Below are 14,881 nucleotides of genomic sequence, written 5' to 3' on the forward strand. Positions count from 1 at the left end.
CAGAGATATTGTGGGATTTTCGAAGTCTTTTATTCATGTAATACACTGTAGATGGGGAAATCCTCGAATTCCTTGCAATTGTGCATTAGAATATTGTTTTTAAACTCTCGCAGTTTGTGTATATAGATATATAAATAGTGTACACCAATCAGCCATAACATTAAAACCACCTTCTGGTTTCTACACACACTGTCTATTTTATCAGCTCCACTTACCATATAGAAGCACTTTGTAGTTTTACAATTACTGACTGTAGTCCATCTATTTCCCTACATACCTTTTTAACCTGCTTTCACCCTGTTCTTCAATGGTCAGGACCCCCACAAGACCACCACAGAGTAGGTATTATTTAGGTGGTGGATCATTCTCAGCACAGCAGTGACACTGACTTGGTGGTGGTGTGTTAGTGTGTGTTGTGCTGGTATGAGTGAATCAGTTTTGAAAGACCATGTCCACTCACTGTCCACTCTATTAGACACTCCTACCTAGTTGGTCCACCTTGTAGATGTGAAGTCAGAGACGATCGCTCATCTATTTCTGCTGTTCGAGTTGGTCACCTTCTAGACCTTCATCAGTGGTCACAGGATGCTGCCCACGGGGCGCTGTTTGGCTGGATACTTTTGGTTGGTGGACTATTCTCAGTCCAGCAGTGACAGTGAGGTGTTTAAAAACTCCATCAGTGCTGCTGTGTCTGATCCACTCATACCAGCACAACACACACTAACACCACCACCATGTCAGTGTCACTGCAGTGCTGAGAATGATCCACCACCTAAATAATACCTACTCTGTAGTGGTCCTGGGAGAGTCTTGACTATTGAAGAACAGCATAGACTATTGAAAACTATTGAAGAACAGCAGGCTAAAACAGTATGTAGAGAAACAGATGGACTACAGTCAGTAATTGTAGAACTACAAATTGCTTCTATATGGTAAGTGGAGCTGATAAAATGGACAGTGAGTGAAGAAACAAGGAGGTGGTTTTAATGTTATGGCTGGTCAGTGTAAATTAATTAATTTGATGAGGTAAAATAAATAGAGGTAAAATATTTTTGTGGTGTTTTAAATTAAATCCCTGTAAACGTTTACCTAACGCTGCTTTATATTTATTAGTATGTCATCTATACCAACTTTTAGTGATTTCACCATCCATAGTCCATTACATTAATAATAGAATCAGAGCACAGTTTTGGATAAATTTTTATGTGTAAAGGACATGATGAGGTCGACAACCACCTTTGAAACCTTAGACTGATAAAACATCATGCAGCTGTGATTAAATATAGCCTCACGGGCATGTTGAGCAGCAGCAGTCTAGTAACAAACAGGAATGCACAAAAAATTCCATCTGCAAAGAAACAATTCCACATTTTAGACATTCCACAAGTCCACATATTAGTTTGTTCTCCGTGCCAAAGTCGTAAAGGACAATCCAGACTGTTACCAGCGAAAAGTGCAAAAGCCAACATCTGTCATAGTACAGAGGTGCTTCAGTGCCGGTGACATGGGTGACTTGCATATGTGTAAAGGCCCAATTAATGCAGAGGTGTATATGGGAATTTCAGAGATATGCATGCTGCCATCAAGGTGGCATTTTTTTCCCAAGAAGTCATTTTCAGCAAGGCAATGCCAGGCCAAATCCACTCGGAGTAATTTATTTTTCTCTTGTCTTTTATGCTGCACATCAGCACACAAAGAACTTTGATCACTCAATACTTGTTGACGTGCATTTTTGGACATGGTATCATTAAACCCCTCGTCACTTCTTGCATTTGTTTTCGTGACAAAACGTAGTTTGGGAGACCAGAAAAGCTCGCCTGCGATTCCAGGTGGTGATAGATCGTGTAGTGTAAAAATCCCCTATCGCTGATCAGTCGTGTAGTGTGAAAGCCACATCGACTTGAAAGACTCCCGATTACAAGAGATCCAGTCGTGTAGTGTGAACTGTACAGCGACCTGACAACTTGGAAATGTTTGTAGTGTGAACTTGGCATAATCGGAAAGCGTAGAGTCGGAGTAAGAAAAAATTTTAAATGTTATGATTAAGTACAACCCTGAATAATATTATGAGTAGCTTTGAGGAGAATGACAGATTAAATTTTGTCTGATTTTAAAATGATTATAACTGTGGTGATGTGACAAGCTAATAATTGTATGTGTAGGCACCTGGTTTGCTGGTAGCAGAGCTGAGATTCACACTCGTGAGTTCGAGATGTTACTCTAGTGTGGTACCATGTATTACCGCTGTGCCACCTGAGCACCCAATATAAGTTTAATATAAAGATAACAGAGATCCATCAAGGATCAAGGATCCATGTGTTGCATCAAGGAAAGAATAAAGAGAAAATACTAGAAAAATGGCTGTGTTTAGTTTTTAAATGATTTACTTACAGTTAACTGAAAAGATGATGCAACACAGGGGTAAACATGCATTTGCAACCATCAAATGTATAATGCAATAATGTGTAATGTATAACACAGTGATTCAAGGCACAGAAGCAAGTCCATGTCTGAATGACTCAAAAAGAATAAAAGGTTTAGTAGTGGCTGAGTTAAAGTTCTCCCATTGAGATGCTGTGGCAAGACCTCAAACAGGCAGTTCATGCTGGAAAACCCTTAAAACAATTCTGCAAGGAAGAGTGATCAAAAATTCCACCACCATGGTGCAAGACTTGTCCCAAGTTATCACAAACATTTAATTGCAGTTGTTACTGCCAAGGGTAGCAGAACAAGTTATTAGGTTTCTTTATCACATGGTTGATATAGGTTTTGTATAAATCTTTGTCTTTAGTAAATAGAATGATTTTTATCTTTTATTAAAATTAGTTGGAAGATTTGAAAATTGTAATATATTCATATATACACTGTGTTCCAAATTATTATGCAAATAATATTTTCTCAGATTTTCCAAAATTACCTATATGAATTGCAGTCATTGTAATTTTCCAGTCATCAACTATTAGAGTACAATTGAAAGGTTTTTGAACAAACTGCCAATGATAACAGTATATTTTAAAAAAAATTAAACACTCAAAATGCACTCAAAATGCATGTTCCAAATTATTATGCACAGCAGAGTTTTCAACCTTTTCATTTTTATAAAGAACAAAAAAATGGTCATTTGTGAAATTATAAGCATTAGCAGGTTATTACAAACTGAAATCAAACAGTTTTCAAGTCAAAACTTTATTCTAGGTGATGTTACATTTGCACATAGGACCCCTTGTTCGAAAGGAGCTTCTGAACTCTCTCGTCCATTGAATTTGTCAGGTTTTGGATGGTATCTGCTTCAATTGTTTTGCATGAGGACAGAATACCCTCCCAGAGCTGTTGCTTAGATGTGAACTGCCTCCCGCCATCATAGACACTCCTTTTGATGATGCTCCAGAGGTTCTCAATGGGGTTGAGGTCAGGGGAGCATGGGGGCCACACCATACGTTTGTCCCCTTTTATGCCCATAGCAGCCAGAGATGCAGATGTGTTCTTTGCAGCATGAGACGGTGCATTATCATGCATGAAAATGATCTTGCTGCGGAATGCACAGTTCTTCTTCTTGAACCATGGCAGGAAGTGCTGTTTGAGAAACTCCACATACATTATGGAGGTCATCTTTACCCCTTCAGGGATCCTAAAGGGGCCGACAATCTCTCTCCCCATGATTCCAGCCCAAAACATTACTCCACCTCCTCCTTGTTGGCGCCGTAGCCTTGTTTGCATGGGGTGTCCATCAACCAGCCATCCTCCACTCCATCCATCTGGACCATCTAGCGTTGCACGGCACTCATCGGTGAACAAAACAGTTTTGAAGTCAGTCTTCATGTATTGTTTGGCCCACTGGAGCCGTTTCTGCTTGTGTGCAGTGGATAGAGGAGGTCGACAGGATGGCTTACGCACAGCTGCAAACCTCTGAAGGACCCTGCATCTTGTTGTTCGGGGGACGTTGGAGGCACCAGCAGTTTCAAAAACTTGTCTGCTGCTATGACAAGGCATTTTTGCAGCTGCTCTTTTAACCTGACGTAATTGCCTGTTGGAAAGAGTCCTCAATTTTCCCTTATCAGCACGCACACGTGTGTGCTCTGAATCAGCTACATACTTCTTGATTGTGCGATGATCACAATGAAGTGTCTTGGCAATGTTGATTGTAGTCATGCCTTGACCTAAACACTCCACAATTTGTTGCTTCTCAGCAGCCGACACATCCTTTTTCTTTCCCATTTTGGCTGAAAATGTAGGCTGCTTAATAATGTGGGACAGCCTTCTTAAGTAGTCTTGCCTTTAATTGGACACACCTGCCAAACTAATTAGCACAGGTGTCTGCAATTGCTTTCAGTGATATAAAGAGCCCTGACACACATCACCATCAATGAGTTTAACTGACAAACAAAAAAATTCTTACCTTATCACTCCTAAACACTTTTTGCATAATAATTTGGAACACAGTGTATATACAGTGTATCACAAAAGTGAGTACACCCCTCACATTTCTGCAAATATTTCATTATATCTTTTCATGGGACAACACTATAGACATGAAACTTGGATATAACTTAGAGTAGTCAGTGTACAGCTTGTATAGCAGTGTAGATTTACTGTCTTCTGAAAATAACTCAACACACAGCCATTAATGTCTAAATAGCTGGCAACATAAGTGAGTACACCCCACAGTGAACATGTCCAAATTGTGCCCAAATGTGTCGTTGTCCCTCCCTGGTGTCATGTGTCAAGGTCCCAGGTGTAAATGGGGAGCAGGGCTGTTAAATTTGGTGTTTTGGGTACAATTCTCTCATACTGGCCACTGGATATTCAACATGGCACCTCATGGCAAAGAACTCTCTGAGGATGTGAGAAATAGTATTGTTGCTCTCCACAAAGATGGCCTGGGCTATAAGAAGATTGCTAACACCCTGAAACTGAGCTACAGCATGGTGGCCAAGGTCATACAGCGGTTTTCCAGGACAGGTTCCACTCGGAACAGGCTTCGCCAGGGTTGACCAAAGAAGTTGAGTCCACGTGTTCGGCGTCATATCCAGAGGTTGGCTTTAAAAAATAGACACATGAGTGCTGCCAGCATTGCTGCAGAGGTTGAAGACGTGGGAGGTCAGCCTGTCAGTGCTCAGACCATACGCCGCACACTGCATCAACTCGGTCTGCATGGTCGTCATCCCAGAAGGAAGCTGACGCACAAGAAAGCCCGCAAACAGTTTGCTGAAGACAAGCAGTCCAAGAACATGGATTACTGGAATGCCCTGTGGTCTGACGAGACCAAGATAAACTTGTTTGGCTCAGATGGTGTCCAGCATGTGTGGCGGCGCCCTGGTGAGAAGTACCAAGACAACTGTATCTTGCCTACAGTCAAGCATGGTGGTGGTAGCATCATGGTCTTGGGCTGCATGAGTGTTGCTGGCACTGGGGAGCTGCAGTTAATTGAGGGAAACATGAATTCCAACATGTACTGTGACATTCTGAAACAGAGCATGATCCCCTCCCTTCAAAAACTGGGCCTCATGGCAGTTTTCCAACAGGATAACGACCCCAAACACAACCTCCAAGATGACAACTGCCTTGCTGAGGAAGCTGAAGGTAAAGGTGATGGACTAAACCCAATTGAGCACCTGTGGCGCATCCTCAAGTGGAAGGTGAAGGAGTTCAAGGTGTCTAACATCCACCAGCTCCGTGATGTCATCATGGAGGAGTGGAAGAGGATTCCAGTAGCAACCTGTGCAGCTCTGGTGAATTCCATGCCCAGGAGGGTTAAGGCAGTGCTGTATAATAATGGTGGTCACACAAAATATTGACACTTTGGGCACAATTTGGACATGTTCACTGTGGGGTGTACTCACTTATGTTGCCAGCCATTTAGACATTAATGGCTGTGTGTTGAGTTATTTTCAGAAGACAGTAAATCTACACTGCTATACAAGTTGTACACTGACTACTCTAAGTTATATCCAAGTTTCATGTCTATAGTGTTTTCCCATGAAAAGATATAATAAAATATTTGCAGAAATGTGAGGGGTGTACTCACTTTTGTGATACACTGTATATATATATATATATACAGTGTATCACAAAAGTGAGTACACCCCTCACATCTATAGACATGAAACTTGGATATAACTTAGAGTAGTCAGTGTACAACTTGTATAGCAGTGTAGATTTACTGTCTTCTGAAAATAACTCAACACACAGCCATTAATGTATAAATGGCTGGCAACATAAGTGAGTACACCCCACAGTGAACATGTCCAAATTGTGCCCAAAGTGTCAATATTTTGTGTGACCACCATTATTATCCAGCACTGCCTTAACCCTCCTGGGCATGGAATTCACCAGAGCTGCACAGGTTGCTACTGGAATCCTCTTCCACTCCTCCATGATGACATCACGGAGCTGGTGGATGTTAGACACCTTGAACTCCTCCACCTTCCACTTGAGGATGCGCCACAGGTGCTCAATTGGGTTTAGTCCATCACCTTTACCTTCAGCTTCCTCAGCAAGGCAGTTGTCATCTTGGAGGTTGTGTTTGGGGTCGTTATCCTGTTGGAAAACTGCCATGAGGCCCAGTTTTCGAAGGGAGGGGATCATGCTCTGTTTCAGAATGTCACAGTACATGTTGAAATTCATGTTTCCCTCAATGAACTGCAGCTCCCCAGTGCCAGCAACACTCATGCAGCCCAAGACCATGATGCTACCACCACCATGCTTGACTGTAGGCAAGATACAGTTGTCTTGGTACTTCTCACCAGGGCGCCGCCACACATGCTGGACACCATCTGAGCCAAACAAGTTTATCTTGGTCTCATCAGACCACAGGGCATTCCAGTAATCCATGTTCTTGGACTGCTTGTCTTCAGCAAACTGTTTGCGGGCTTTCTTGTGCATCAGCTTCCTTCTGGGATGACGACCATGCAGACCGAGTTGATGCAGTGTGCGGCGTATGGTCTGAGCACTGACAGGCTGACCTCCCACGTCTTCAACCTCTGCAGCAATGCTGGCAGCACTCATGTGTCTATTTTTTAAAGCCAACCTCTGGATATGACGCCGAACACGTGGACTCAACTTCTTTGGTCGACCCCGGCGAAGCCTGTTCCGAGTGGAACCTGTCCTGGAAAACCGCTGTATGACCTTGGCCACCATGCTGTAGCTCAGTTTCAGGGTGTTAGCAATATTCTTATAGCCCAGGCCATCTTTGTGGAGAGCAACAATTCTATTTCTCACATCCTCAGAGAGTTCTTTGCCATGAGGTGCCATGTTGAATATCCAGTGGCCAGTATGAGAGAATTGTACCCAAAACACCAAATTTAACAGCCCTGCTCCCCATTTACACCTGGGACCTTGACACATGACACCAGGGAGGGACAACGACACATTTGGGCACAATTTGGACATGTTCACTGTGGGGTGTACTCACTTATGTTGCCAGCTATTTAGACATTAATGGCTGTGTGTTGAGTTATTTTCAGAAGACAGTAAATCTACACTGCTATACAAGTTGTACACTGACTACTCTAAGTTATATCCAAGTTTCATGTCTATAGTGTTGTCCCATGAAAAGATATAATGAAATATTTGCAGAAATGTGAGGGGTGTACTCACTTTTGTGATACACTGTATATACATATATAGAGGAACATAGAGGAAATTGCACGAGGGCAAAAAACTTTTTCCTAGCCCTGTATATGCTGTGGCAAGCTCTGAAATGGGCAGTGCATGGCTGACTCAACCATTGTGTCTGGTTCAGTTCTGCTAAGAACAGTGGGATATATTTTTTATAAGTGTTTATTTGATGTTATTGCTGCTTACGCTGTTACAAGTTTGTCATGAGGTCTTTATTTAAATTAAATAACTTTGCTTTGAATTTATATCTATCATTTCCATTTCCAGCATTTGGCAGACGCCTTTATTCAAAGCGGCTTACATTTGAGACTGTGTACATTTCAAGCAGTTGAGGGTTAAAGGCCTTGTTTAAGGGCCCAGCAGTGGCAACCTGGCAGATGTGGGGCTTAAACCAGTGACCCACCAGTTACTAGTCCTGTACTTTAACCGCTGAGCTACCACTGCCCCCCACTACCCATTTTCAGACCAGCTTTTAGCAATATTAAATATAAAATATTAAACACATAGTTTTATCATGACTTTACTATGTGGAAAAACAAACATTTGTATGACAAACGTAGTTAATATAGCATTAGCGAGGTGGAAAACTGATGTTGTACGAAAAAGCCTGGCTTAGAATGAATATTCCAAATCATCACAAAGGTGTTCAGTGCTTTTAAAGTCAGGGCTCTGTGAAGGCCTCTGTAGTTCATCCACAACAAACCTGTCTAACCTGTCTTTTTATGAACCTTGCTTTGTGCACAAGGGCAAAATCATACTGGAACAACAAAAGGTCCTTTCCCGGTCTGGTGCCACAAAGTTGTAAGCATATAATTTATTTTATACATCTGTCAGCAATAGGTGTGGCTGAATTTTTTCTCAAAAGTGTGCCTTTGTGTTGGTATTGTGGCGCCGGCAAGTATCAAGGGAGGGGCGTCGGGGCCGCCAGATGGTTATTTTAAGACAACCATTCATACACATAGACATTCACCTATCATAGCCTATCCAGCCCTTACCGCAGCCACCCCATCCCCAACACTGGGCTACACGGCTACGGTAAGCCTGGATACCACGGCCGCAAGGCTTTCTGGGTAAAGCCCGTGCCGGCCCCCCAGTGGCGACGCTACAGTATCAACAAAGAATAAAATAAATGTTAATAATTTACCATATCATTTTTGTGCCTTTTTTCAGTGTGTCTGGACTGGAAATGGCAGTCTCAGTCTTCACATCCCAGGAGCCAGGGTCAGTTGATGGGGGTTCTTCATTGGGTGAGGAAGGAGTGGATCAGTTGGGCCTAAGGACCGATGGTCTGTCACGGCTCAGAAGCCCCTCAGTTATGGAAGTCAGAGAAAAAGGATATGAGAGGCTAAAGGAGGAGCTTGCTAAAGCACAGAGGGTGAGATATTAGAATTTGTTTATTATCTTCAGTTTTTGATAAAATGGTTACTTTCATTGTATGCTGACAAAATGCGGTTGAACTTATCACCTCTACCAGATCAGCTCAATGACATAAAATTATAGACTTTCTTATATAATAACATCACTTTGGGTACTTTATAAAATAGAAGCAATGTTACTTAAGTTATTTTAGAGTCTCATAATTGGTTTGTAAATCCAAAAGCTACTGCTAAGTACCTTTGTATTGTAAAAAAAAATGTATTATCATGAAAAACAGGCAAAGGCATGTATGCGTACATGCTTTCATTACCTTTAGATTACACGATAGATAGATAGATAGATAGATAGATAGATAGATAGATAGATAGATAGATAGATAGATAGATAGATGATAGATAGATAGATAGATAGATAGATAGATAGATAGATAGATAGATAGATAGATAGATAGATAGATACTTTATTTATACAGAGGAAAAGTATTGAAATTGCATTGTGTTACTGTAGCTGCATTGTTTTGCTATAGCTGGCTATCCTGCAGTTTCTTTAACTAAGCGTCAGCTGATGTGAAATGCAGCAACTTGACCTAACTTGGGGGGGAAAAAAAGTCTGATTGAATTACCCTGGTCTTACTCAGTTGACACTGGCTTCTTGTTACATTCTCCATTAACAACAAGTCCTGCATATGACCCTTAATATGAAGAGGAATTAGTGACAAATTGAAATGCAGTCACCACAGTGAAAAAAAAAAATAAAAAAATTATATATATACAGTATATTCTCAGTCTTAGCATACACAATACCATGATGACAACTTTAACTGTAAATTATAAAAAAATATTCAACACTGATTACAATATCAATGTTTATGTGAAAGAATATATATATATATATATATATATATATATATATATATATATATACATATATATCACCTTGTTAATATCTTAAATTAATGTTAATCTTACAATCCCAAATCAAAAAAAGTTGGAACAGCATGGAAAATGCAAATAATAAAAAAACACAGAGTTTCTTACATTTACTTAGACTTTTTTTCATTGCAAACAGGATGAACCTGAGCTATTTCATGTTTTGTCTGGTCAACTTCATTTCATTTGTTAATAAAACATCCATTCCTGCATTTCAGGCCTGCAACACATTACAAAGTGGTAAATGCTTTACTGTCCCAACTTTTTTTTTTTTAAGTTGCCATTCGTTTTCACCACATTTAAAAGACGTTTTGGCACTGAGGATACCAAGCGATTTAGTGTTTCAGGTTTTATTTTGTCCCATTCTTCCTGCAAACACGTCTTAAGATGTGCAACAGTACGGGGTCGTCGTTGTTGCATTTTTTGTTTTTAAATTCTCCACACATTCTCTATTGGGGACAGGTCAGGACTGCAGGCAGGCCAGTCCAGTACCCATACACTCTTCTTCTGCAGCCATGCCTTTGTAATGTGTGCAGCATGTGGTTTTGCATTGTCTTGTTGAACCTGGAAAAGATGACGTCTTGAAGGCAGCATATGTTGCTCTAAGATCTCAATAATGCTGCCATCACAGAAGTGTAAATGACCAGCCCCATACCATGACAGACCCTGGCTTTTGGACTTGTAGCTGATATCAGTCTGGATGGTCCTTTTCGTCTTTGGTCTGGAGCACACGGCTTTCATTTTTTCAAAAAAGACCTGGAATGCTGATTCATCTGACCACAAAACACATTTCCACTGTGTAATGGTCCATCCTAGATGCCCCTGAGCCCAGAGAAGTCGACACCACTTCTGGACATGGTTGCACAATAAAGTTTTAAGTGGCATTTGTGCATGTAACTCCGTATTGTAGTGTTTGACAAAGGTTTGCCAAAGTAATCCCATGCCCATCAGCTATTGTTGAGTGGTGGTTCTTGATGCAGTGCCGTCTGAAGGATCAAAGATCATGGGTGTTCAGCTTAAGCTTGCGCTCTTGGCTAGAGATGGGATGATCGATCGGCTACGAATCGGTATCGGCCGATTTTTAATCAAAATATGCTATCGGCGATCGGCGATATTTCCTAAAAGTAGCCGATCCGATCGTGTGATATATAAAGACCATGTTAAGTTAACAGCTCAGTGGATTGATCCAGACTTTGAGCTACGAAGCACCAACCATCACATCACCATTCATCAACAATCGTACAGAAACCATCGTGAAAGCTCATACGATGTAATTTTGCTGATTGTAATATTTACTTTAAAAAGATAATTCAACCCGGTCACATCTGAGTCGATTCTATCAGCACGTTATATAAACTCCTGGTTCACTTTGGTAAATCGTAAGCGGTTCTTACTTGTGATGTAGATGAGAACAGAAAACGTTACAGAGCCAATCAGAGGCAAAAGTTTATTCATTACCGATCGGAATCGGCTATCGGCCGATGTCCCTGAAAGGAGATCGGAGATCGGAATCGGTGCCATCGATCGGTCCATCTCTACTCTTGGCCTTTACGCACTGAAATTATTTCCGATTCCTTGAATGGTTTAATGATATTATGCACTGTAGAGGGAGAAATATGCAAATCCTTTCCAATCTTTCTTTGATGTACATTGTTTTTAAACATTTCAATCATTTTCTCACACATTTGTTGATAAACTGGAGATCCTCTGATCATCTTTGCTCATCAAAGCCTTTCCTGGATGCTGCTTTTGATTACAACCATGATTACAATAACCTGTTGACATCACCTGTTTGGAATCACATCATTATTTTGTTTTTTACCTTATTACTAGCTAGAGATGGGACGATCGATCGGCTATGAATCGGTATCGGCCGATTTTTTATCAAAATATGCTATCGACGATCGGTCGATATTTCCCAAATGTAGCCGATTCGATCGTGTGATATATAAAGATCATGTTAAGCTTAACAGCTCAGTGGATTGATCCAGACTTTGAGCTACGAAGCACCAACCATCGCATCAAAATTCATCAATCATCGTACAGAAACCATCGTGAAAGCTCTTCATGACCTAAAATAACATGATTAACGTTGTGCATCATACATACGATGTAATTTTGCTGATTGAAATATTTACTTTAAAAAGATAATTCAGCCCGGTCACATCTGAGTCGATTCTATCAGCACGTTATATAAACTCCTGGTTCACTTTGGTAAATCGTAAGCGGTTCTTGCTTGTGATGTAGATGAGAACTGAAAACGTTACAGAGCCAATCAGAGGCAAAGGTTTATTCATTACCAAATTCGTTAGTTCAGGATCATCTGCTGAACTTTTAGGATTATCAGAAAACTTTTAGACGGAACGAGTCTGACTCGGTTACAGATCTGTGGTAATAGCAGTTTAATTAAGCTTTTTAATTAAGCTTTTTAATGTAAAAGAGTCACACAAACTGTTCTGAAGTATCTGGTGTTTATTTTAAACCACGACATTTAATTAATAAAAGTAAACACAGAGAGATAACTGAGAAGAAAAACTTACGCTTCGACTGAAAACGAATCGACTCATGAATCACTTAGCGACACTGTGAACAAAGCGTCTCTCTTAAAGGCACACACACACACACACACACACACGCTGCTGCGTTTGTCTCCGGTTTATCTTCACTGTGAGGCTCTTTAAGTTTTTTTTCAGACTGAACTGGATAACATTAAACCTGCGTGTGTGTGTGTGTGTGTGTGGGCATGTTGCACCCCCCCCGATCGAAATCGGCTATCGGTCGATCGCCCTGAAAGGAGATCGTAGATCGAAATCGGTGCCAAAAACCCTGATCGGTACATCTCTATTACTAGCCCTAAATTGCCCCCGTTTCAACTTTTTTTGTAATGTGTTGCAGGCCTGAAATACAGGAATGGATGTTTATTAACAAATGAAATGAAGTTGAGCAGACAAAACATGAAATATCTTGGGTTCATCCTGTCTGCAATCAAATAAAAGTCAAAGTAAATGTAAGGAACACTGCATTTTTATTTTATTTGCATTTTCCATACTGTCCAAACTTTTTCTGATTTGGGGTTGTAATAGGGGTTTGATTGCACTAGAGAAGCTAGAGGGCATCTATGGCAAGTGCCATGTTATAAAAGGAATTAAACAGTGGACAGTGGTAGCTCAGTGATTAAGGTACTGGACTACTAATTGCAAGGTTACTCCTTCAAGCTCCACATCAGCCAGGTTATCACTGTTGGGCCCCAGAGCAAGGCCCAAAAGATTGATAATGGTTAGTTTGAGCAAATGACAGCATTAGGTTTAAAGGTTATGAAAAGGTTATGAAAAACCAAATCTCTTAAATACAGTACAGAGATATATGCCCCATTCTACTTAATCAAGCCTTCTTTGCATACAGAGATAAGAGATTAAGGATTCTCTTATCTGCATGATAGTATTTCCACCAAGATTTTTATATTTATGTTGAGAAAGGCATCTTTGACCGTATTTTAATTCTTGCCTTTAAAAATGTCTGCATGTAAATCAGTTGTGGGAGTCTCAGAGTATTGTCTAACTTTGATTATGACGATTATTGCATTTATTCTTTGTTTTGGGATGGGGGTTATTGGAGCTGCACAGTACCGGTTTGAAGAGTCATCCTCATATTCTGAGAAAAGCTATAGCGTGTATGACACCTGGTTCACCCTTCGGAGAATCTTGAATGGTCCCATGTATTTTGGGCTAAACTTACGGGACTCAGTGGGCAATGGCAAGTCTGTGGTTGATAGCCAAACTTGTTTTCTGGTTAGAAAAGGAAAGCCCATGTGCCTTTTCTGGTTTGCAATAGCAGACTAACATAGGCCCCCAAAAGCTGAAAAAAAGACCTTCCAAAACTGAGTAGCGAATCAGAAACCAGATCAGACTAGACAGCCCATGAACTTTAATCATCTTATCCAGGAGTATCTTGGCGGTCCCTTTGGCCGAAGGGAGCTCGGGTAGAGCGACAGATTTGCTGGTCTTAGAAAATCTGTCCATATCACCATGAACATGGTATTGCCCTCTGAAGGCAGCAGACCCATGATGAAGTCTAGGGATATAAGTTAAGTCTAGGGACATAGCGTTTATTCATTCATAAGAAACGAAAGACAGAACAAAAGATGAATCCTGAGAACCAATACACAAACAATTACAATTTAGGGCAAATGTTCGGACACCCTTGATTAAATTACAAAATGTTTCGTTGTTTTTTAAGTATTTATAAGTGTCAATAAGTTAACATATCTTCGATAGGGAACATATAACATTTGTCATCAGTCATGTGGTGTGCAAACCATGACTTAAATATTTCTGATTATAAGAGAGCAAGTTGTGCAGTGTGAACAGTACAGGACTCTGATGACTTTGAAAGTCATGTAGTGTGTCCATGGTTTAAGTAGCCTGCTATATGACTTATATATGACTATATTTTGCAGGAATATTGCAAAGTGATAACCCATTTAATATAATAACACCTTTGATGGCAGTTGACAGATGATAAAAGTTGATGATGGGATGGGTGGGGCTGTTATGATCATTGCAGACACTCAAGCTAAAGCTGATCGAAATAACTCTTAAGTTAATACTGACGTGACGAACTAAAAGCATTTGTGGGTCTTGTTTACTTGATAAAGATTACAGGCGGTAAAAGCCTTAAACTTGCTGAATACTGGTCTGCTGACTTGGAGAATTCTATTTTCTGACTATTTTCTCACTGTCTGCATTTCAATGACATGAACACAAGTTATGCCTGCCTTGTGACATTAATTTGCCACAATGTTGGAGATATGTTTGAGAAAAACAGTATTGCTTGTTACACACCTGGTGAGAACATAACTGTAAATGAGCAGTTGTTCCCTACCAAGGCACACTGTCATTTTACACATTACAAAGAAAGATGAGAGATACACCCACAGGCACAGTCTGAGGGTGCTGAGA

General features: G+C 40.6%; 1 protein-coding gene across 2 annotated transcripts in view; it reads left to right on the plus strand.

Annotated features, from left to right (window-relative positions):
• Positions 1 to 14,881, plus strand: part of rab3ip (RAB3A interacting protein (rabin3)) — a 50,614-nt gene that overhangs the window by 12,658 nt on the left and 23,075 nt on the right. For both annotated transcript variants that reach the window (XM_062994661.1, XM_062994662.1), the window contains exon 3: positions 8,788 to 8,992. In XM_062994661.1, the coding sequence (XP_062850731.1) occupies positions 8,788 to 8,992 (205 nt within the window). The remainder of the gene's footprint in view (positions 1 to 8,787; positions 8,993 to 14,881) is intronic.

Source organism: Trichomycterus rosablanca, chromosome 1 (assembly GCF_030014385.1).
Source record: "Trichomycterus rosablanca isolate fTriRos1 chromosome 1, fTriRos1.hap1, whole genome shotgun sequence".
Taxonomy (NCBI): domain Eukaryota; kingdom Metazoa; phylum Chordata; class Actinopteri; order Siluriformes; family Trichomycteridae; genus Trichomycterus; species Trichomycterus rosablanca.